Source organism: Phodopus roborovskii, unplaced genomic scaffold, assembly GCF_943737965.1.
Source record: "Phodopus roborovskii unplaced genomic scaffold, PHOROB, whole genome shotgun sequence".
NCBI classification, from domain to species: Eukaryota; Metazoa; Chordata; class Mammalia; order Rodentia; family Cricetidae; genus Phodopus; species Phodopus roborovskii.
This window is the reverse complement of record NW_026126602.1, coordinates 6,490,140-6,515,757: the sequence shown is the minus strand read 5'-3', so window position 1 is coordinate 6,515,757 and position 25,618 is coordinate 6,490,140. Positions and strand designations below refer to the sequence as shown.

Genomic DNA, 25,618 nt, shown 5'->3' with positions numbered 1-25,618 from the left:
CCAACCCTTGGCATTACATAGCTTTCTACTCTTTTCCAGTCCAATGGATGTGAAATGGTAGTTTATGGTTTCAATGAGCATCTCCCTGATTGGGAATGCCACTGGAATTGCTTTAGATGCTTGCAAGTCCATTGGGCTTACTTTTCTATAATCTTTTGCCATTTTCTCTATTTTGAATTTTATGTTTTTGTGGTGTTATAGCAGATCTTGCTGTCTTCAAGCTACTATTTCCCTGTTGCTTTTAGAAATTGCAAGATTTTCCAATCTGACACATTTTAGTTAGCCTTACCCATAATATTATCCCATGAACATGATTACGAAAATACTCTGGCAGTATACAATAAAAATTTGCCTATAGTTTTATAGTTGGGGATTTTGTTTATGAAGCCTTCTGATACATCATCACAAATTCTTCTCTTGTGTACCACCCACTAATTTTATAGTTCTACATGTCATAGTCAAATCTTTAACAGCTTAAGTTTACTTCTGCACAATAGTATTGGATGGGGGACAATACTCACTATTATTTTCCACACATAGAGGACCATGTTCTCAATGTTGTTATCCATCATCATACATACACATGGGTGTAATTACACATGTGTGCAGTATTCATGTTTGTCTCTAAGTTTTCTTTTTCCTCAGCAGCTCCAGGTATCTACCATGGTTTGGTAGGTGGTCTTCTTCATAGATTTTATTATTTCATTTGAACTAAAGTAAACTGTTAAGTTTTCCAAAAATCCACCTAGTACTTTGAATGGTTGTGCATTAAATTTATAGCTCAATGCAATGAGAATTGAAAATTTTTTTTCTGAAACAGGGTTTCTCTGTGTAGCCTTGGCTGTCCTAGAACTCACTCTGTAGAACAGTTTGGCCTTGAACTCAGAAATCTGTCTTTGTGTGCCTTCCAAGTGCCCAAGTGCTTGGATTACAAATGTGCACCACCAACCAGCTGACAATTGACTCCCCCCCTTTTAAAACAATACACTCATATTTCAGAGCATGGAAACATCTCACTTTTTGGGTTATTTATTTTATCCTTTGTGGAATTTTTAGAATTTTTCCTTGGGATTTTTTTGTGTTTTTGATTAAACTTTATTTATGGATTATGTTGCTATTTTAAATGTCATCATTTTACTTACGTTTTTTAAAATGGAAGATGTTTGGTATGGAGAAGTGTTAGTGATTTTTATTGTTTTATTTGGCACCTGAAAACTTTGCTGGAATTCTTATTTGTCTTATATTTGTTAATTTATTTGCTAGGCAAATGATGTCATATTCAAACATGACAACTTCTTCCCCTCTGTTCTTTCTTCCCTGGATTCTTTTTGCTTTTGCTCTCATAGAATTGGTCAGGACTCATTCCCAGGCTACATGAGCATCATGGATATAGTAAGTCTCCTGATTTGAGAGGCATCATATTAAAGAAATTTCAGTTACCTTCAAGTTCAAGTTTGCCAGAGGCAAGCATTATCAGGCTGTTTTCTTCTATTTTCTACTTTTCTGTTAAAAAAGTTTAGGTGTTGAACTTTGTAAAGTCTCTCTCTCTCTCTCTCTCTCTCTCTCTCTCCACACACACACACACACACACACACACACACACACACACGTTTAAAGTATTTTTCTTAAAGTTGGGGTGGTAGCGTGGCTTTTCAAGGGAGCATTGTCACTACAAATTGCATAACTTCTTTTAACTTGCACAAGTATACTTACACACATGTATCATTGTAAGTAAACATAAAATAATATGATTCCTGATGGATTTTTCAAACATCAGGGTTACTAAGGGGAACATCTTTTCAGGTTGTTGGTCAGAGGAGTCCAATAGGTTTTACTGCCATAGCCCTTGGTTGCCTCAGTTGAACTTGAAGGCAAGACCCAAATGCTGAAGACACCGTACACACTGGACAGGGGATTTGGAGGAATCTATCTGGGTCTGACCTAGGGGCTTCCTCTCTGAGGACTATCATAGTACAAGTAAGTGTTATACAAGTGATGGGAGATGCCATTATGTATATATGTTTCTCATACTGGTTAATAATAAAGAACTGTTGGCCAATAGGAAAGGAAGATAGGAGGGACTAGGAGACAAGGAGGAAATAGGAAGTGGTAAGGAGGGTCAAGATGGAGAGTCTGGAGAAAGCAGTATGCCGCCGGCTCCCCGGTAAGAGAAATACATAGATCAGCAGAAATGGGTTAATACTTAAGACAGAGATAGCCGATAAGAAAGTAGTAACTGGCCAACAGTATAATATCTAATACAGAGTCTCTGTGTATTATTTGGGGCTGGCGCAGCGGCGGGACAAGACTGGCAGCAGGCGGAAAAACAGTACGCCTTACATACAAGCTGCCAAGAGGGAAAAACAAACAAACCAACCAACCAATAGTCCTACTTGGGCCTAATGTCTCCAAACCACAATAATGACCAGAACTGAAAGATAATCTGAAAGGTGTGATAGTGCCATTTATATCTTTAAAAAAATTTATTTATTTATTATGTATAGTGTTCAGTCTGCATGTATGCCTGTGCACCAGAAGAGGGCACCAAATCTCATAATAGATGGTTGTGAGCCACCATCATGTGATTGCTGGGAATTGAACTCAGGACCTCTGGAAAAACATTCATTGCTCTTAACCTTCAAATCATCTTCTCAGCCTGGCATTTATATGTTGATGACAACCAGCAACTGATTGCATAACACCTATGCAGTAGGAGGGAATTCATGTCTGGTACTGAAAGCCTAACCAACTACCCATGGTTGTTGTGGCCCAGGGCCACAGAGGAGAACCTACTGTGGCTGCTTCTCTAAACCAGTTTTTTCTAACCACATTCTAAATATTTATCCTTATGCTCACAGATAAGTGTAGCACCCACTTCCTGATCAGAAGCGCAGAGTAGCTTCTTTTTGCAGCAGAGAGCACTATAGGAAGTTACAACTAGTTAAAAAGAAGAGAAAAACTGATCTTGGGGTGCCCGACCACAATTGATACATCTATAGTATCACAGCTACACCTGAGGCTTAGGGAACATCAGAGAAGACAAAGCAGAAAAATTTAAGAGCCAAAGGATCAGAATGTCTTCTGTGAGATTGGAGATTGTATCCTTCATATGTTGCACCCATGAAATCTCAAGAATGTGGTTGGTCAGAAAAATGACAACACCAATTGGCATCCAATGTGGATGGGGGAAATCTCACAAGGCACCACTCCTAGATGGAACTACATGTATAAGTGACTGATGAGAGAGGGAGAACCAGTTTTCTACAGGGTTAAGATCCCGATAGGTTATCCAATTCCAAGCAGTCAACCCTATGTACACATATGTGAACAACTTTAAATGAACTCAATAGACTGTATCCATAAATTTATATGTATGTATGTAATAATAATTCAAGAAAAGTTAAATCATAATAAGAACACGTTTGACATTAAATTTTCCATATGTAATTCTTATTTGGAAAGCAAAATTTAGAGGTATGGTATAATAGTGGTATTAGATATGGTGTGATAATTCAGGTCTTCCATTTTATTATTTTAATTTTAGGATTTATTTCAGCCCTCATTTTTTTATTAATTTATTTTATTTTATTTTATATAACAAAGTCCAATTAAATGAAAACAAACATTTATACACAATATTTGGGAATTTGGGCGTCGTTCTTTCCAAACTACTTCCTGCTGGTAAGGGGTGCTGTCATGGGGGATTCGAAGAAGATTCAGAAATCCTGGCTGTAGTCTGTAAGGCTGCTTTGTCCAGCTGTTTTGAATGTAGGATCAGCTTGTACTCTGTTTCAGGCGGTCTGGCGTGCTCAAACCACATTAGTCTGGAAGGAATCCACATCTTTTCATTTACTGTGGAAACAAAAATAGAAATCCTTTTCCCCAGTATCTTGTCCTTCAACTTAAATTTTGGAGTCAAAGTATTTTTTTTTAATTTAATTTATTATTTTACATGTAGATCCCAGTTCCCTCTCCCTCCCTCCCTCTTACCCTCTCTCCTCCCTCATATGCGCCTGACCACCCTCTCCTCCCATCCCCCAACCCCAATTCCACATATAGTGCAATGCCATCCAGGTGGGGTCATGTAAATCTGTCAAGTCATTTGAAGTAGGGACTAGGACTTCTCTCCTGTCTCTAGGTTAAGGGAGTATCCCTCCATGGGGGATGTGTCCGCAAGGTCATTTTGTGCACCAGGAATATATCCTGGTTCCACTGTCTGAGGTCCCTTAGACTGCTCAGGCCTTCTAGCCGAGACCCATATTCAGGGGGGCCTGGGTCAGTCCCATACTGGATTCCCAGCTATCAGTCTGGGGGCCCATTAGCTCCTCCTAGTTCAGGTCAGCTGTCTCTCTGTGTTTCTGCAACTTGGTCTTGTCCTCTCCCTCTGCATCTGGATTCTAGTTCGACTCAGTGTATATATATGGGTGTTTGCTTCTGTTTCCAGAACGTACTAGATAAGTTAGTTGTTGATCTCACTATCTAGGAAGGGCACAATTTTAAAAATACAAAAAATATAATTATGTTGCATTTTTACCATATACCTTTACATCTTTCACTTAATGTATTATTTATTTCCACATCCTTGACTTTTTAATAATTTATCTTTTCAATAAATGATTTTTATTTTGATAGTATTGTTTTATTTAAATTTGAAACAAGCTTGTTTTACTTGTCAATCCTAGTTCCCTCTCCCTCCTCTTTCCCCCTGTCCTCCTCCCAAGCCCCATCTCATTCTCTTTCTGCTCCCCAGGGAGGGGGAGGCCTTCCATGGGGGATCTTCAAAGTCTCTCATATCATTTGGAGCAGGGCCCAGGCCCTCCCCCATGTGTCTAGGCTGAGAGAGTATCTGTCTATGTGGAATGGACTCCCAAAGTCTATTGGTATACTAGGGATAAATACTGATCTGCTACCAGAGGCTCCATAGACTGCCCAGTCCTCCTAACTAACACCCATGTTCAGGGGGTCCTAAATGTTGGGATAATGACCACTCACTGGCACTTCCTGCTGGAGCTAGTCTCCTTATGAGAACCATGCTTACTCTTTCTCAGGAAGATATCTCTCCACTCCAGGCTCACTGGTCCAGGTGAGGGTGAGGCTCCGTGTGTATGGTACCTAGAAACTAGTCTAGAGACCTATAAGGAAATGTGTTCTCCTTCCTTCAGCTGCCTATCAACAAACCAGTGAGGTCAAAGGCTAGGATAGTGATGACAGTCTTCCAGTTCAGAAGCACAGTGGAACAAGACACCACCAGCAGCCCCTGATCCCCCGCAATTTTGAAATCCATTTGAGCACATGGTGCCAGGTCATTCCTTAGGACCCAGTTTTTCTCCCACAGAGTACTTCTTCAAAGGTTTTAGTTTTCCCCTCTGGGCTCTTGTTTCCATCCTCTGAATTATCTTTCCTTCCCCAAGGAAGTAAGGATATGAGGAGCTGTCTCAGTCTGCTTGTTGACCTCAAAAGGCTGATATACTTTAAAATGTTGTCTTTGCCTGTCAATCAAGATGCTGATGCTTCTGTTTATGTAAAACAAAACAAAACAAAACCAAACCAAAACAAAACAAAAAACCAAAAACATGACAGCTGTGAGTATTCTTTTTTAAACTGATAATAGGTTTTATTTAATTTTTCCAAGTTATTTTATTTTTTGAAATTAAAATGATATCACTTCTCCCCTCTTTTCCTCCCCCAACACCTCTTATGCATTCCCCTGCTCTTTATCAAACTCATGGCCTCTTCTTATATTGTTGTTACACATATACACATATAAATATATTAGACATATTTTTAAATATATAAACACAACCCATTCAGTCTGTATAGTGTTACCTATATGTACATGATCTCACAATTGAATACTGACATTGGATAGCCAATAGGAGGACTCTTTCCTGGGGAAGACCATTTCTCCTGTTCTCATTTGTTCTCTATCAAGGGTTGAGGCCCACTGAGATTTCCCCTTCCCTGTTAGCATGACCATTGATGTCATTGTTCAGGTGTTGTTTCGGGAGTCATGCTGATGAGAATTCGTGGGTTTAGTCAACGACATTTCTAGAAGAAATAACTTCACAGCAAACTTCCTGTTCTTTGCCTCTTATAATATTTCCACCCCCTCTGTGATCCCTAAGCCTTAGGTACTGGAATTGTGTTGTAGATTTATCAGTTTGGACTGGACATCACACATTTCTGTTTTTTTTTTTTTTTGAGACAGGGCTTCTCGGTAGCTTTGGAGCCTGTCCTGGAACTCGCTCTGTAGACCAGGCTGGCCTCAAACTCACAGAATTCCACCTGCCTGTGGATTAAAGGTGTGCACTACCACACAATTTCTTGTTGCATTTTAATCAGTTGTGGTTTTCTGGGATATTTGTGGAAAAGAGAAATTTCTTTGCTGAGGGCTCATGTGGGTATTCTTTGAATCTTACTATATTGCATTCTACCAGAAAGAAACCACACTCAACAGATTTCTTTGACATCAGCATTTTTGTTTTGTTTATAAACCCTGTGCCTTGGGGCTGGAACTATAACTCAGTGGGTAGAGTGCTTGTCTAGTATACATTAAGTCTTGGCTTTGACCTTCAGCATCTCATGAAACTGGATGTACTGGCCATGTTGCTAATCTCAACACTTAAAGGTAGAAGCAAAATAATCTGAAGTTCAAGGTCATCCTCAGCTACATAGGAAGTTTGAGACAAGTCTGGGCTACAGAAGATTCAGTCTCAAAAACAAGTGGACAAACAAACAGCCTGACAACAATAACAAATATAATGAAATAACACTGGGCCCCATAGGTACTGTGCAATAAACTTTAAGAATTTTGGGCTTTCTTTTCTTCAGTAGATGCCCAGAAGTATATCATTTGACCACTGGAAGGCATTCAGCTGAAATGTTCATGAAGCATTGTCTTAAACCTATTTTTAGGCCTTACGGGATTTCAGAGCGCCATTCTGTGGTGGTTCTTTGCTCTGACCCTATTGTATATTCTGAAAATATTTTACTAGGAGGTACTAAGGATGGGAAACTCTTTTATTTTCAAATAGTGCATACTGGGCTCTTAATATTTCTTTTAAAGATTGCTAAACAAATATGAAGATACTCTATAACAGCATTATTCACATGCCTAGTGCCCACATGTAGATGAATAAATAAAATGAGGAATATCTCTCACCTTTAAAGAAAGGAAATTGTGATACATGCTATAACATGGATGAATTTGAGCAGTACACTAAGTGGCATGGGTCACCAATAAAAAACAGATGCCATTTGAAATGCTAGAGGAAAGAGACAAAAGTTAGAGAGGTGGTTCTGCTCTTGGAGCCTGGCAGGGTTACTGCAGCAAGGGTAGTAATAATTCTGCAAAAGGAAGTGTTCTGTAGGCTAGTTGTACAATACAGCAGTGTGAAAATGCTTAACACAACTGAACTGGGTATTTAAAAGTTGTTGATAAATTTTGTGAAGTGTATGATTTAATGCAACTATTAGATTAAAAAGAGCAAAAACTAGCTCCTTGGAATCTAGAAGGAATCAGACAATTCTTCCTCCACGTTTGCCTAGAATATTATTCAGCCAGATCCAATAAGTTCATATTCTCACAGGTCATTACTAGGTCAGTGTTGTCACACTTCCTACCTATTGTGTGACAAATGTCCCTTTTGTTCTACCTGCAATTGTACTTCCCTCATTGTCCTTTTTCTTTCCATTTCCTTTTTTTCTCTCTGCTCTTTTCTCATTCAGGGGCCTGCCACCCAGTTCCTAAATAAATCACATGGAAGCTTATTCTTTCTTATGAATGCCTGACCTTAGCTTGGCTTGTTTCTTGTCAATTTTTCTTAGCTTAAATTATTCCATCCACCTTTTGCCTCTGGGCTTTTATCTTTCTGTTATACCTTTCCTTATTTCTTACTCCATGGCTGGCTGTGTAGGTGGGTGGCTGGCCCCTTGCATCTTCTTCTCCTCATTTTCTAATTGTTTGATTCTCTCTTCCAAAAGTTTTCCTCCTATTTATTTTCTCTGTCTGCCAGCCTCACCTATTTTTTCTCCTGCCTTGCTATTGGCTGTTTCATTCTTTATTAGACCAATCAAGTCTTTTAGACAAAGTAACACAGTTTCCCAGAGTTAAACAAATGAAACATAAAAGAATGCAACAACATTAAAACAAATGTTCCACAGCATAAACAAATGTAACACATCTTAAAATAATATTCTACAACACCTGGCTGTCCTGGAACCCACTCTGCAGATAAGACTGGCCTCAAATTAGAGAGTCACCTGCTTTTGCCTCCCAAGTGCTGGGATTAAAGGCTAGAACACCACCACACAGCTCCTCATTGTCTTTCAAGAGGCACCAACAGTTTCAGCTTTAACTAGCAGTGTGATCATTTCTGGGTTCAAAGCTAGAACCACATGTTTGATTATGGCTCAGAGTCTGTTCAGGCTAACTATTCCATCTGGAAGGGGATAACCAGATACAACTGATCAGCTTGACTACCAGACCCTGCTTTCATCAACTCTTTATTTCAGCACACATTATTATTATTTTTTTTTAACAGTATGTGACTTTTAATTGTTGAAAGTAGATGTTTTTCATACAATCTTTCTGATCATGGTTTCCCTCTCTTATCTCCTTCCTGAGCTTCCCTACCTCCCCATTCTTCCCATTCCATGCCTTCTTTTTCTCTCTCTTTAGAAAACAAACAGGTAAAAAACAAAACAAACCAGAGTAGAACAAAACAAACAGAAAAATATACAAAACAAAGGAAAAGCACAAGAAACACACACACACAAATACACACTATGCTGGGCATGCGGTCTATCCTTAAGTGTAGTTTTAATACCCAGTAAGACTCCACTGAAGGAAACTAATTTATCCTTTGCAAGTGATTGTCAATTGGAGATAACTTTTTGGTTAGGGATAGGAGATCATTCCCACTCCTCCCTCTCAGTGCTGGGACCTTGTCTAGCTTGGACCTGTGCAGACCCTGGGCATGCTGCCATAGTCTCTTGTGTTCATATGCACATTAGTCTTATTGTGTCTGGAAAGAAATGTTTCCTTGGTGTTTTCCACCCTATTGGCTCTTAAAGTCTTTCTGATTCCTCTTCTACAAACTTCCTTGAGGCCTGAGGAGAGATGTTAGGTGGAGGCATCTCATTTAAGACTGGGTGCTCCAAGGTCTTCAACTCTGCATATAGTCCAGCTATGGGTTTCTGTATTCATTTCTATCTACTGAAGGCATAAGCTTCTCTGATGACGTCTGAGGAAGACAGTCATCTATGGGTATAGCAGAGTGCCATTAGGAGTCATTATTTTGCCAAATTGTTTGAGCAGAACAATTGAATTCAGTTTTCCCCTAAGTTCATGATCTATCTAGTTCCAGATTCTTGCCCATCTGAGCATGTTAAGCCTGTATTTCCCTTGACTGAGTGGGCCTTAAATCCAATCACATAGTGCTTAGTTACTCCTGCAACTTTTGTTTGTCTCTATTGCACCAGCAGACAGGTCACCATTGTAGACCACAGGGTTTGTAGCAGGGTTGGTATTTACCTTTCTCCTTTTACAGTGTCAGCACACCTCTTCAGCTGTTTTTCATCAATGCGACTCCACCCCCCGTAATGGAACAGAGAATGTTAGTCTAAGGGAACAAGAACGAGAAGCCCAGCAGACTCTGGAAACTTTCCTTTATCTCCGGTTATTTTCATTTTCTCATTCACAGACATCCCTGAGAGTCTAGTTTTGCTTAAACTATCTCTTCTTCAGTTTTCCTTTGCCCATTGTTTGTTCAGCTACTTTTTGTTTCTCATTAACATTGTCATGCTTTCCAAAGTTAATCGGGTGTTTGTACTGACTTAGAAACTAGAAGAAAATGCCTAAGAAAGATGTGATGGCAGAGAACTTGGGCTATAGCTCAGTTGTAAAGTGCCTCAAATTTGTAAAGCCCTGGATTTAAGGCCAGCCTTATAAAGCCAAGATTTTGTGAGACAGTGAGAATTTTCTTAGGCCCCATATGTAATTCTAAAATTGTTGTCTAAAACACATCACAACAAAACAAAATGCATGCAGAAGTGATTAGAGGTCAGAAGTGGGAGAGGCCCAACTGGAATGCTGTGCTAAGAAGTTTTATACTTCATGAAAATGAAAATATTGGTGTTGAATCAGGAAGGGTCAAGATCATATTTACATAGTTTAACTGTTATGTAACCTTTATTGTATGATATTTAAGCTTTATGGCACCTGCTTGCATAATTCCTCTGAGGTCCTTGTAGATAAACCAGTGAGTTTACAGACCAACTCTTTTGGTAAAATTTCTGAAAGAAAGACACTTTAGTCACAGCTGTTTCTTTAAACTGTAACATAACTCCGTTCACTAGGCTGTGGGCATTTTTGGAAACTAGCACAAGACAGTGCAGGACTTCTTAGGCAGCATGTTAAGGTAGTCTTCAATCATACTGGATAGAGCTAAGTGTGATTGTAAGACTAAAAAAAAAATTAGAGGTGAAATGGGTACCTTTGGCAGACCCTGACGAGGTATGCCACTAAGCAAACATGCCAGGTGCAACAGTTAGTGCAAGAGGTTTGTTGGGGTGGGGGAGTGAAAGGCTGTGTTGGAGTGGACACACACACACACACACACACACACACACACACACACACACACACACACGAGAGAGCTAGGCAGATGGACAGAGAGGCAAGAGGAAGAAGTGAGGCAAGGGAGGTAAAAGAGGAGAGAGCTAGCTGTGCTCTTGTGGGCACTTTTAAAGGGTGTACATGTCACGTAGCTGATGGTGGAAAGGCACCTGATGGCAGGTGATGATGTAACTGCTTTGGTGGTAGAGGCAGGCTGTAGCGGAAACTAACAGGGATGCTTAGTTTTGGTCAGCTTGACACAGACGAGAGTCACATGGGAAGAGGGAACCTCAGCTGAGGAATCGCTTCCACTGGCCTGTAGGCAAGTCTGTAGGGTACTTTCTTGACTGATGATCAATGTGGGAAAGCCCAGCTCCTTACACAAGGTGCTACAGCTGCGAAGGTGGTCCTGGGTTATTAAAAAAAAAAAAAAAAGAAGGCTGGGAAAGTCATAGATAACAAACCAGTAAGCAGTGTTCCTCGATTGTTTCCACTTCAGTTTCTGCCTCCAGGTTCCTGCCTTGGCTTCCCTTGAGGATAGACTGTAAAGTATAAGATAAATGGACCCTTCCTTCCCCCAGCTTGCTTTTGGGTGGTTCTGTTTGTCACAGAAACAGGAAAACAAATTCAAACACTAAGTTATTGCTATAGTCACTTGTGGGACAGAATTGGCCTCTGGTAATACTCTTCATGTCTGTGGTGTTCATCCATCAGAAGTTGTAATACGTCTGTTAGGACAAAGGGCAAACTGCCATGAATGTGTATCGGCGACTTCATATTTACTTTACAAACTTCACATTGGGACCTCTACCTGGAGCAAGGCCAGACAGAGGCCAACAGCTATTAGTAAAAACTCTCACTCTGGATAGAGATGAAGATCTGAAACCTGTTAGTGGCAATGGGACAGGAATGTCAAAATACAAGAAAAGTGTGGAGAAGCCAATTTACAGCACTCGCAGTGGCTCTGACACGGAAGCGTATTCGTGGTGACAGGAAATTAGAACTGTTAAGGATGAAAGTAATTTGTGGCTTGTCTCTCCTCTCCTCCCGTCCTGTCCCCCCCCCCCCCCATCCTCTGCGTGCATGCAGCAAGTAGGGGAACACACATTGGTCTATGAATCACTAAGGGGATGTACTATTTACCAATCTCTGGGGTTCACCAATAGGCCTTTCCTGGCCCTCGTTTTCCAGCCCTAAGGCATTAACTACAGCCGTTTCCTGCAGCCTGTGGAACCCCAGGGACTCATGGGTGCAGGCATTCTGGGGCTTAGAGCTGGCCTCTGAATGGGGGACCTTATTCCTTTGAGTCTCTGCATTTCTTCAAACTGCCTCATGTTCCCCAGTAAGAGAGCCTTTCCCCCTCACCGAGTCCCTCCCCCCCTAAACTCCACCACCCTCTCCGGAAGTCTGCAGCACTTTCCCCAGGGCTCAGTGGGTCTCCAGGCACTAAGGAGGCCCTAATGAAGATGAGTCAGCGCTGAGTTCCCATCTGGTGAATGCATGGCTCATTTACCTCTGGTGTTTTGAGCAAACCCAAAGTGCTTCGTGGCTGTATTGAAAGTCTGCGGCGACTTTTGGTTTCTATATATATGAACTTGAAATTAAGGGAGAACGTTCTCAACCGGTAAGCTGCTTACTTCTGAAGCCAATTTTCTTCAAGGAAAAGCAGCAGAATAATGGCATCCTCCTGCAGTTCCCACTGGTGACCACAGTGCTGAGTAAGCAAGACATTTGCCCTGTATTGCCCCTAAGCTCTCGTTGGTGATCCAAATAGCTGAAACAAACAAACAAACAAACAAAACCAACCAACCAACCAAACAAACAAACAAAAACTGAACTCAATATTTCTAGCAATTTTGACATAAATAAAAATAGATATTTTGGTTCATTTATGCTTTATAATGAGGCATTCGAGGGAGAATACTAAAATGTAGCCAATAACAATCCAGTGGGAAACTTCATGATGCTGGTCATGAGAGGTGTGGATATGAAGGGCTGAAATTATTCCAGTGATAAACTTTATCCTCGTTTCCTCTCATCCCTTCAACCTGTTCTCCACCTTAACATTTCTTCCTTTGCAATGTTTGCCTCGTTTACCTTCTATTGCTGTGATAAACAACATGGACAAAAGCAGTTCATGTTGGCTTGTATATCCCAGGTCACAGTCCATCACTGAGGGAACTCAAGGCAGGAGCCTGCAGACAGGAACTGCAGCAGAGACCATGGAGGGACACTGCTTACTGGCTTGCTTGCCATGTTTTTCTCAACTTGCTTTCTTGGGCAGCCCAGGACCACCTGCTCAGGGGTGATACCACCACACTGGGCTAGGTCCTCATTAATCAAGAAAGTGCCCCACACTCTTGCCAATCATGCAATCTGAGTCAATCCCATAGAAGCATGTTTTTCTCAGTTGAGGTTCCCTCTTCACTGATGACCCTGGCTTGTGTCAAGTCGACCAAAACAAAACAAAGCAAAACAAAACAAAAACAAAACAATCCCCCCAAAACAACCCAGCAAATATTGTAGAATTTATTATAGCTATCATTCATTGACTGTCATGTATACTAAGTCAGAAACATAGATAGATATGACAGATAAGTGTGTGTCTATCCACTATGTCAGAATTTATTGAATAAGAGACATTTATAACATTGATGTTGTTGGCAGTAGTTTGCCAACAACTTTTAATAGCTGATCAAAGCAAGCAAAGGTTCTTTTATCCTAATCTTAGCTACATAACTAACCCCTGTGTCATACATTTTACATCACATTTTAAATATCCACATAACGATTATCTATGTATTTATGTAACTTATAGAATGTCAGTGGAAAGAGAAGCCTTTTCTTCTGTTACCTCCCTAGTTACCCCAACCTTTTTGACCTCCCACCAGAGCATGAGAATTTTAACAGTAGAAATTTTAGCAGTAGAAAGAAATGAGACTAACACTTGACTATGATTCACTTTAAAGAAGATATTTCTGGGGGCAGATGTTATTTAGAGTCAAGATTTTTTGCTATGTTCAAGACCATAATATTGTCTGGTTTAGTCAATCTTCAGCTATTTGCTGAATACCTTTTATGTGCCATATACTACAAGAAGGGGCCAAAGATTGTGAAAGTACAAAGTCCTTATCTTTGTAACCTGAAAAAGATGAGTGTATGCTGGGTTTGTCCTCCCATGATTCTTCACTGAGTAAATCTGAGTTAAACCTAAGTGGGTAGTGTGAACAACTCAGGACATTGTTTACATTTGTCTGATGTCTGGGGCAGAACACGATTAGAAAATGTAAAGGCTCAGATGAATGTTTTTCTCTTTCTTTTTTTATTATAGGGGTGTGATGAAAGTTGATATAAATCTTCAGAAAGTGGACATTGACCAATGTTCGAGTGATGGCTGGTTTTCAGGAACCCACAAATGCCATCTTAACAATTCAGAGGTAAGAATATAAGGATTAGATCTTCTGAAATTGGAAACAAAGATTTGGATGGTTCTCATATATGTTTTATGTGTGTGGGGGAATGACCACGTGCATCACAGGGAGAAGAAAGGCATATGCACAGATTTCAGCTCTGTCAAATGAATTGAAAAAGGGGAGAAGATAACATTTTTGCAAAGAAATTGTTTTGGGAATTCTTAAGACAAGGCTAAAAGTAAGGTTGTGGCTAAAATTCAACTTTAATTAAAGGCTGATGTCATTCTTCAAAATGAGTTAGAAATGTACAACAATTGGGAAATGAGAAAACAGTCCCAGTGGGACCAAACAGAACAAGTATCTTTTAATGCACTGTGATGCTTATTGTCACATTTGTGGGATGCATTCAAACATGATGCCATATGCTAAAATGTAGTAGGGCAGGTATGGCAGGACAATTTGGAAAACAAGGAGAAAATTATATGCAGGCATTTGGAAAGGAAGGGATTGGTTAAGGTTGTATTTTCCAAACTTTCTACTCCCACCCATGCTTGATTGGGTGGGATTCTGGCTGATAAAGAACAGAGATTATACTTCTGCAAAAGACCCATCTTTTTTTGTTCAGGAAACAATGACAACAGCAATGATCCCTGTCAGTTGGCCTTTGCAACTTCAAAAAAGAAATGTGACTAAAGAGTATCTTCTCACTTATCTGTCTCTAAGGTTAAAAAAATGCTGTGGAAAAAAAACATATAATTCCAGTTTTCTGATCTTTAACGCTTAGAACATCCCAATGTTGACTCCATAAATTTGTATGAGAAGTTGACTCAGTTTATTTTAAACAGGAAGTTGTTTCTTTTTCTTTTTAAATTTTTTCTTATTTTACATATTGATCTCAGTTCCCTCTCTTCCTTCCTTCCCTCCCTTCCCCCCACCCCTCCCCATCAACAAAATCTGTCAAGTCATTTGGAGTAGGGACTAGGCCCTTCCTCCTGCCTCTAGGTTAAGGGACTATCCCTCCATGGGGAATGTGCTCCCAAAGTCCTTTTGTGCACCAGGGATACATCCTGGTTCCACTGTCAGAGGTCCCTTAGACTGCCCAGGCCTTCTAACTGAGACCCATGTTCAGGGGGTCTGAGTTGGTTCAATGCTGGTTTCCCAGCTATCAGTCTGGGAATCCATTAGCTCCTCCTTGTTCAGGTCAGCTGTCTCTGTGGGTTTCTGTAGCCTGGTCTTGCCCCCATTTTCTTATCACTCCTCCCTCTCTGCAACTGGATCAGGATGGTGTTTCTACAAAGTCATAAATAACATCTTTCATTTGATCTTTTTCCAATCGTGAATAGTTGTGCATGGTGCATCTATGTGGTTTCAAAGCAAGGCTATTAAGCCAGAAGGATGTTTTCCGTTAAGTACTTCTTTGTGTCATTGTAGTTATAGGTACACAGGTATATGTATGAATATATGTGGATATAATCCCCTCACATGTGCACCATGTGCACACTCAGCAACACTGTGCTATTACATATCACTCAGACACAACTAAGATCACTATACTCCCCCAAATCTCCCAAAGTCCTATACTTGCCTACACTTCACACATCCCTTTACCCATTGCCATTCTCTTTATCACAATATCCTTCAATTCTCCCTCCCCAAGTACCCCAATACCTCTATACTCGTCCACGTCCCTGGAAATCCAATGGTTCTCAACCTTCCGAATGCTGTGGCCCATTAATACAGTTCTTCTGCATGTTGTAGTGACCTCCAACCATAAACTGCTACTTTGTAACTATAATTTTGCTGGTGTTATGAATTGTAATATAAATATCTGATATACAGGATGGTCTTAGGCAATCCCCAAAAGGTCATGACCCACAGGTTGAGAACTGCTGCTCTAACTCTCTCTCCCTGCCATCATATTCCCATAATGCTTTTTCACCTCTTTGGTTCCTCACACATGTTCCCAAATCTCCTTCATGTCTGTACATCCCCACATAACCAGCCCTCTGTAGCTCCCTTTTTACCTGAACCCCATACCTGACTGGAACTCAAGAGGTATGTGAGTCCTTTTGCTTTGGTAAAACCTTCTGTCCCTATTTGGTTATCTTATGATTTTGTATATTTCTGAGGCTTTACTTCCCCTTGGATGACTCTGGCAATTTCAAACATATAAATTTCAATAGATGATTGGTGATTGTCCCTAGTTTGATTATTATCTCCATGGCAATTGCATATGGCCACTTTGCATTGTCTTTAGCTAGCATGGACTATTTTTTTTTCCATACTGGGTGTCCTACTATGGTTACTGGTCTAAGAGTGTTCACTTCTATGCAACCTCATCTTGGTGTGGGTGCTGGATTCAACAGAGCATCTATATAGAAATAGGAAGATAGACCCTGTTTAACTTGTAATAATCTTTGAGTCATTTTTTGTTTCTTTATAGGACTCATTTTTTAACTGGATGGTTTTATTACCAATAACTACTTTTAGAAGGTTGATTTACTTTCATTGCATTAGCAATATTAATTTTCTGAGTCTTGTATATTTTTAGAGCTTTCAAACAAATTATTTCAAGAAACAATACAGTTTTCTATTCCAATGAACAGCGATTGGATTGAAATATATGACTTTTAGAATTATATATAGAAGCATTATATTTACTCATTTTTTTTCTCATGGCAAAACTTGAAACGCACATTCTTTAGAACAATTGACAATTCAATGACTTATTTGAAAATGTTGTAGCAAGAAGCTTGGTGCTCCAAAAGTAATATCAAGAAGCTGAAATGAGGGTCCAAAGAGAGGGCTTACTGGTTAGAGCATGGGCTGCCGAGCAGATAACTCAGGTTCAGTCAGTGTCCAGCATCCACATGGCAATTCACAATCACTTGTAACTCAAGTTACAGGAGATCTAGGGCCCTCTTCTGGTCTCTGCCAGTTCCAGGTATGTATATGATACATATGATACATACATGCAGACAAAACACTCAAACCCATAAAATAAACTTTTTTTTTGAAAAGAAAGGGAAAATATGGCAATGCATATTTTGCCTTAGAACCTGCTCTCACTCCCAGTTCTTTGACTTTTATGGGTATTCAAGTTGAAAGTAAGCTTTTGGTTCTGGGCCAGGATCAGGAGGTTCTGGTGAGGTAGTATATATTATTCAAGTGCTGTCCTGGAATTGTTCATACTTCTGTAAGTTCCTCTGGTGGTGTTGGTCTTTTTTTTTATTTTTATTTTTAGTTTTTATTTTACATGTTGATCCCAGTTCCCTCTTCCTCCCTCTCTCCCTCCCTCCCTCCACCCCTCTCCCACTCCCTTCCTTCATCCCTCCATCCCTCCCTCCCTCTTACCCTCTCTCCCCCCTCACAGGCACCCTGACCACCCTTCCCTCCCATCCCCCCACCCCAATTCCACATGTAGGGCAATGCCATCCAGGTGGGGTCATGTAAATCTGTCAAGTCATTTGAAGTAGGGACTAGGACTTCTCTCCTGTCTGTAGGTTAGGCAGTATCCCTCCATGGGGCATGTGTCCACAAGGTCTTTTTGTGCACCAGGAATACATCCTGGTTCCACTGTCTGAGGTCCCTTAGGCTTCTAAGTCCTTCTAGCCGAGACCCATATTCAGGGGTTCTGGTCAGTCCCATGCTGGATTCTCAGCTATCAGTCTGGGGCCCGTTAGCTCCTCCTTGTTCAGGTCAACTGTCTCTATGTGTTTTTGTAACCTGGTCTTGTCCTCTCCCTCTGCATCTGGATTCTAGTTCGACTCAGTGTTTATGTGTGGGTGTTTGCTTCTGTTTCCAACAGGTACTAGATGAGGGCTCCATGATGGTGGATAAGTTAGTTGTTGATCTCACTATCCGGGAAGGGCATTTATGGTAGCCTTTCTATAGTTGCTCAAATTTTTAGTTGGCGGCAGTCTTGTAGGTCTCTAGACCTTTCTTTAGGTTCAGTTTTCTCTTCAAACCAATAATGGCTCCCTCTTTTATGATTGTTCTCTCTCTCTCTTTCCTTTCTTCTATTCCTAACCTGACTCAATCTTCCTAGTCGCATGTGCTTTCCTCTCCTCCCCTTCTCTTTCTCCTACATCTCTCTCCATTCACTGCCCCTCCCCCACTTCCCATGTGCTCTGGGGGACTTGTCCCTTCCCCCTTCTGTGAGGGACTTTATATGAATCTCTTAGAATACACCTTGTATCCTAGTTCCTCTGGTGGTATGAATTATAGCCTGGTGATCCTTTGCTCTGTGTCTAAAATCCATATATGAGCGAGTACATGGTCTTTTTAAACAGCTCCAATGAGCACATATTACACTTGAAATCAAAGCACCAGGAACTCTCTTTCCATCCTTCTCTGTTTTGTGTGAATTGGAGAGTCTAAGCATTAGGAACCCCCTTTCAGTCCTTGTCTGTGCTAGTGTGAATTGGAGATTACAACCATGTTTTCCTTGAAGAGTTTACTTTTTGGGGAAAAAAGAGAGAAATCTGCTACTTAGAGCATTTTTTATCTGCTCTGTTTTTCTTTTGTCCTGATCTTATGGTTCTAACACCAGGAATCACGGTGTAAACTTGTATATTTTTTAAAATACTTAATATGAGCCACAATATGAAAATCAGTATCATTAGAAACCAAAGCACTACAGCTTAGAGTAGGTTCTGTATTTTGCTAATGTTTAATATTCTCCTTTTGTAGAGATATATACATATACATACATACATGTATGTATGTATGTGTGTATGTATGTATGTATATATCCAAGTCTTAAGCAAGCCCAACTCTACTTAGTAATTTTTCTGGAGTGTTGGCTCTTGGAACAAGTTGTATCAGTTGAGCAGGGCTGATGTTGGAAATAGAAAACTGATGGGGGACAATAATGAAAGTTCCAGAAACACCACAAGGAAAAAGAATTAATTCCCCACTGAGTTCATATCGCCAGTTTTGGAAACTATGCCACCCCCACCAGGAACGTAGCAAAGTAAGATCCAAGAACCTCCTCTCAGAAAGGAGTACATGCTACTCTTCTTTACTGGCCTGCATCATTGCAGAATTTAATTGACCCTGTTTTCAGTGCCCATTTAATTCTCAGTCTTCCTACCCATGTTTTGAATACACACAGAATTCTTTCCTACAGTTTATTAGAAACACTAAATCAATTGATTTTTATTTTAAAGGTCTCCTTTTGCTTATTTTTACTATAATAATAATAAAAAATTGAAATAGGCAACACTAAGACAGTAGCTTTAAGCTGTTTGATTATAGGCCACTAGTAAACATTAAGTGCCTCCTACACTTTAAATATACAGAGTATACAAATTTTTACTATACTAATAAATCATTTTGTAAATCAGAAAACCTAATCAGGATGGTATAAGGATGAAATAGCTTAATGAAAGTGATATTTTGTAAAAGTAATAATCATACCTTTAATGACAGCATTGTGATTAACTCACATTTTAGTAAATATTTTATTAGAAATGTTAAACCTATTCTTTGTCTTCATTGACTCAAGAGTCTATAGGTTCATCAGTTTTTTTTTTTTAATTTAGTTTTAACATCTGTCACAGGTGATGAACATACTTTGCAAGGATCTATTAATCCAAATGGAATGAATCCACTGTTGAATCTTTTTGTTAAATCATTATCTCCATTTTTTATGTTCTATCTACCAGTTTCCCAAAGGTTTATGCAAAAATATAGCTAGCAAGTTTGCATCTTAACTGGTGTTAGTTGGTCCCTATAAGCTAATCTGAAAACTGGGCATTTTAGTATTTTACAGGACTCTCTCTCTCTCACTCACACACACACACACACACACACACACACACACACACACACATGCATATATAATCATCTTATTGTCTTCTTGTGAGATTTTTTTGGGAACTTTTATCTTCAGGTTTAAATTGCAGGGCTCTCAGTATTTTTCGATTTTTGTCAACAAAACTCTTATACACTGGAAACATTTTCAAATACAAATTTTCAGTATTCTCACTTTGAAACACTTTTTCAGGATTGTTAAAATGTCACTTAGGGAGATGGAAAGATATCTTAGCAGTTACAGTGTACAACTTACAGAGGACCAGATTTGGTTGCCAGCATTCATATTGGAGTCTTGCAGTTGTCTATAAGCCCAGCTACAAGGGATTTTGTACCCTCTTCTGGATTCAGTAGGCACCTGTAGTCATATGTGCACAGACTCTCACACAGGTATGCACTTATGTACATAATTAAGAAAATAAAAGTAAATATTAATTTTTTTTGTCTGTGGAGAGAGCATATATTAACACATGCAACACACACACACATACACACACACACACACACACACACACACACACACACACACACACACACGCATACAGATAGCACCCCATATCTCCCCTTAATGGAATGTCTTAGGTAGAACACTGTAACGCTACATAATTTTAGTTAGAAAATATGTTTTAAAAAGGTAAGGATGGGTATTATTTAATATATAAGAAAAGAAATTTAATGCAAAGATGCAAAGAAGGCAGTACTTGACTCTTCTCTTTTGAAAATGCTTGTATTCAGAACACAACTTAGTCCCTTGAGCATAACAGTGCTTTCCCAGAGATCTTTAGCTTAATTTCCAATTTAGTGAAAAGGCTGGAAGCAACTGCTTATTAGTTCTCATCTTGTGTCCTTGTTGTGCCAGGGTACTTACCTTCACTGGAATTTATTTATTTATTTATTTAGAAAAATTGTTGTGTTCCTACAATTGTACTGTCTATTGTGAGAGGCACTAGCCATATGTGGCTACTAATTTTAATATAAAGTAAATAAAATTAGATAAAAATAAAAATTTCAGGCAAATGGCCTTTATAACCTGATTCAAGTATTATATAGCTGCTTGTGACTACCGTATAGGACAGGGAGGCAGCCAGCTAGTTCTAGACAATGATCTAGCTCATAGTACAGAGGGGACACATAAGTATTTGAAGGCTTTCAAATCTCTGAGTTTCTAAACAGCCCAGTCAGTAACTTTGCCTTCAAATTCAATGAGGGACACCAAGAACAGCTTGAAATGAATACCACCTTCTGAGACCTTCTCACAGCTACTATGTTAACTCTGGAAAAGAAGCGAGGAGGACAGAACCAGGCGTGGCAGCTTGTGCTGTAATCTTGGAAATCAAGAATTTAGGGTGAAGCCTTGTTCTAGATAAAAAGAAAATGAAGCAAGACCCTTGCACACTGGTTTTTCCATGCCATTATCCATGCTAGAAATGGGAAAGTCTTCCAGCAAATGGAGAGCAGTGAACTGGCCCTCATCCAGATGTTTAAATGCCTGTCACACTGCATCATGACTTTTCTTTTCGCTCCTTATCAACACAAACTGTGGCTGTTTAAGGGAAGCAATGCCTCTTTATCAGATTGGAGAGCATGATTGGAGAACCTGGATCTGGTGCTTGCAGGTACATCGCAGGGTGCCAGGCGCTGAGCCACAATCTGCAGACATCTCTCTGCTGATGGCCTCCCATCATCTCCAGGCTTGCCATTAAAAATGGAAACCTTTTCCTCAGCTGTTTGGAGATTATTTTCAGCTTCTGTTTAGTCATCTTTCCATTAGGCTAAATATCTTGTGGTTCAGTAAAACAGCCTTGCTTTACCAAGCCCTATGAAGATGGTTCCCCAATTTGTTCTCAGGGCTGTGAATAATGAACCTGTTTGGATTTCTTACATAATCTTTTTTCTATACTATTTGTAGATGCTGATTGATTCCCCCTGCCCCTCCCCCATGGGTATTACGTTTTTGCGAGTTCCTAAATTTGTCTATCAATCCCATGTTCCCAGCAACTGAACCAAGGGTACAGCAGTGCCCTTTGCCATCTTGTGGTTGGGAGAGTGTGAACCTGTTGTGGGAAGTTAAAAGACATCGAGACTTTGTGGTCATCTAAACATCTTTTCCACTAGAACACTACATATCTTTCCTTATGGAGAGTTGCAAATTGTGGGTTGTGTTCTGTCTAAATGGCAGAGTACTGTTTCTAATACTGTCTCACCCAAGCCACTTCTGACTTCAATTTCCTCCTACTTAATTAGCTATACTGGCCTTTTCTGTTTGAGGTTTTGCTGAACACAGTCTTACTAACTGTAAATTTAATAATTAACAATGTATACATTTTATTTTCTATGGAGTACTTTTTCTGATAGAGTAACTCAATCCCATCTTGCAAAGTGTGTGTGTGTGTGTGTGTGTGTGTGTGTGTGTGTGTGTGTGTGTGAGACAGAGACTTTCTTTGTAGCATTAGCTAGCTTAGAACCAAGGCTGGCCTCAAGGTTGATACAGTCATTCCCCACCTCAGCTTCTAAGTGCTAGTATTACAGATGTGTACTCCAAGTGTATTCCTACTCCCCAAAATAGCATGGAGTAATAGAGGAAATCATAATTTAAATAAATCACTTCATTCACAAGAGATCCAGGAAACTTGAAAATGTAATCTACCATGACGTTCTTTAAGTGCTAAGTGACTAACATACAAAATATAAACTTGGATAAAGAGAAATAAAGAATCTGCATCATAAAAGACAAATTTTTACGCAGTTCCCAAAAGTGAATGAATTTTGCCTACTAGATTAACAAACGGTCCTTTCTGCACTCAAGAAGCTGAGGTTGGGGCCTGTGAATTCAAGACTAAACTGCACATAGTGAGGCCTTGCAAACCCAAACCAAACCAAACCAAACCAAACCAAATTATACTGTGTGGTGAGTATACTATTATGAAGAATTGGTAGAAATGCAGTTGTTATTGAGCTTTCTGGTGAGATGGTAAAATTACTGTAGTAAAAAGCACACACTTCTTCCTTAAAACTGTTTTATCTTTTTCTTTCATTTGCCAAAGAAAATCTTCTGAAACTGCTGCACCTATCTGCAGACCACAGCATTCATTAGAGTAGCATGCGCTGAAAATTTGGAAACAAATGCACAGTACAGAATTGACTAAATAAATTATGATGTATTAAAATAGTTCAGTGATGTCCAGAGCATTTGAAGCTGCTGGGCTGAGAGCCCATGCTTGCTTACCACAACTCTAAGTTTGAATCATGGAATCTAGGGCTTTAGAAGAAGAGAAAGGGCTGGATGGGAAGGGCAATAAAGAGGTTTGTGTAGCTACTTGACGGGTGCACAGGGTCCTAAAGAAGGCGCATCTGGGGCTCCAGGTGCAGCTGCGTGGTGAGCTTTTGCCTACCCTCACAAAGCCATTGGTTCTATCCCCGCCACCCACCAAAAAAGAATGAGCTTCCCTGCTTCTTGAGCGTTGTTCATCGGGCTCTGGGCTGAACTCCTGACAAACAGCACTTGGTTGATTCCCACAGGCTTAGCATCTGCATTTTAACTGTGTGGAAGCAGAGACCCAGAGAGGACACCAGGCTGTCTCAGTTGTCAGGGGAAGCAGCAAAACTGGACCGCTCTCTCTATCTCTCTCTGTTATGTGTGTGTGATGTATGCATTCATGTGTAAGTATGCATTCATAGGTCATCGTCTTTATTTTTTAAGTGAGGACATGGATGAGATGGGTTCACTGAGGATAATAGCAGCATGAACCGCCTGGAGTCCTGAAGTACTAAGAAGCTACAGCTCAGGAGGAGGGAGAGTTTGAGGAGGAGGTGGCCTAGAGCTGTCTGGCAGCTAAAGCCTGTGAGCAAGGTGAACCCTCTGTTCACTCATAAGCCTGTGTGTTAGTTATGTCTTAACATCACTTGTACAGATACCACCATTAAAGCAATTTCATAGTGGAAAAACAAGCAAAAAAAAAAAAAATAGTTTGGTGATAAAGGAAACAGACTCTGCAGTATGATTTAACAATTCCCAAGGATTCAGAGATACAGAGAACAATTATGTTAAAGTAGTCTCTCTGAAATGTATTTAGTAGGTGGATAGGGGCTTGGTAAGATGCCAACCTGCCCACCCTTTTTTATCCTGAGAAGTAAAACCTGTAACTTTGGAAATGTGTGTAAGCCAACTCCCAGTGTCTTAAACTGTAGGCCACAGTCTCATATTGGAAAAAATTGCCAACAGTAAGTTTCTGGACATGTAAAGACCAAAAATTAATTACAAATCAAACATGTTATGAATCCCAGGTGTTTCAGGCAATGTTTTACCTGTTGCATCAATGCCTTTGTTGCGTCCTTGCTTCTGAACACAGTGTGCATACTTTGCACCACACGTCATACCACCCAGGTCCTCTCCAAGAACAAGAAGTGCTCTTAACTCTCGAGCCCTCTCTCCATCCCAAAGTTTATGTTCTTAGGGAAACTTTATAATTATTGAAACCATATACTTTTAATATTTTCTGATGCTCATTCTTCAATATGTATGTGTAAAATAGGTATAACTTTGAATTATATTGTGTTAGAACGTTTGATTTTAAAAATTATTGAGTTGCTGATTTGAATTTGGATTAGGACAGAGCTTCTTAATTCCTACCAATTTTTAAGTGGCCATATTCTGTAGGCTGCTGTTTTATCCTGTTGATAGTATCCCTTGCCTTACAGAAGCTTCTCAGTTTCAGGGGGTCCCATTATTAATTGTCAATCTTAGTGTCTATGCTACTGGTGTTATGCTCACGAAGTTGTCTCCTGTGCCAATGCATTCAAGGCTATTTCCCACTTTCTCTTCAATCAGGTTCAGTGTAACTGGATTTATGTTGAAGTATTTGATTTTTTTGGACTAGAGTTTTGTACAGGGTGATAGATATGGACCTATCTGCAATCTTCTATATGCCTACATCCAATTATTCTAGCACCATTTGTTGAATATGCTTTCTTCTTTCCGTTGTATAATTTTGGCTCTGGTTTTATGCTACATATTTATTTAAAGACATTCTCAGCATTGATATTTATGAAATAAAAATATTAATCACAGTATTTAATTCTTTATGTAAAGGCAAATAAGTACGCCTATCTTATTAACATGGAACTTGCTTACATCTTTAGAAATGGTAAAATTATCTATAACCTGAGAATTTTTAAAAAGTAAATTTAAATAAAATTGCTAATGATTACTTTAGGAGTTATTGTTAGTTGCTTTTTATTTCTGGACTTTCTGAAATGTCACAGAAATAAAACCTTCACTAAACCTTATTCATGAGTGATACACATAAAAGCATTAAGCTCCAGTGCTGGGAATTGATAACATCATGGAATCTTGTCTTACAGCCATTGAGTAGAGTGCTTGCCTTCCATTCCTCCCCCCCCCCTTTTTTTTTTGTTTAAAGGCAAAGACTCATGTAGCCCAGGCTGGTCTTGAAGTTGTGATCCCTCTGAGTCAGCTTCCAAATGTGGGATTTCAGGTTATGTGCCACCACTTTCTCGTATGCATCCAGGCTATTGGTTTAGTAGTTAGTTTTTCTTTGCTCAAGCACAAAGTCTATGAGATCCCCAAAGCATTTGGTTCCAGTAATATAAAGTTTCTTTCTGAATTTCCATGTAAGAAAACATTTAACAACAATAAAATCATATGCATATAATATATAACCACCCTGGGTGATAGCTACAATAGTTATCTCTATTTGGCACAAGGAAACCAAGAGCTACAGGTTGACAAAGATAAAAATGTCTGGTATGG

General features: G+C 39.7%; 1 protein-coding gene across 2 annotated transcripts in view; it reads left to right on the top strand.

Annotated features, from left to right (window-relative positions):
• Gpr158 (G protein-coupled receptor 158) overlaps window positions 1-25,618 on the top strand; it is a 376,106-nt gene that overhangs the window by 22,006 nt on the left and 328,482 nt on the right. For both annotated transcript variants that reach the window (XM_051205699.1, XM_051205700.1), the window contains exon 3: window positions 13,950-14,055. In XM_051205699.1, the coding sequence (XP_051061656.1) occupies window positions 13,950-14,055 (106 nt within the window). The remainder of the gene's footprint in view (window positions 1-13,949; window positions 14,056-25,618) is intronic.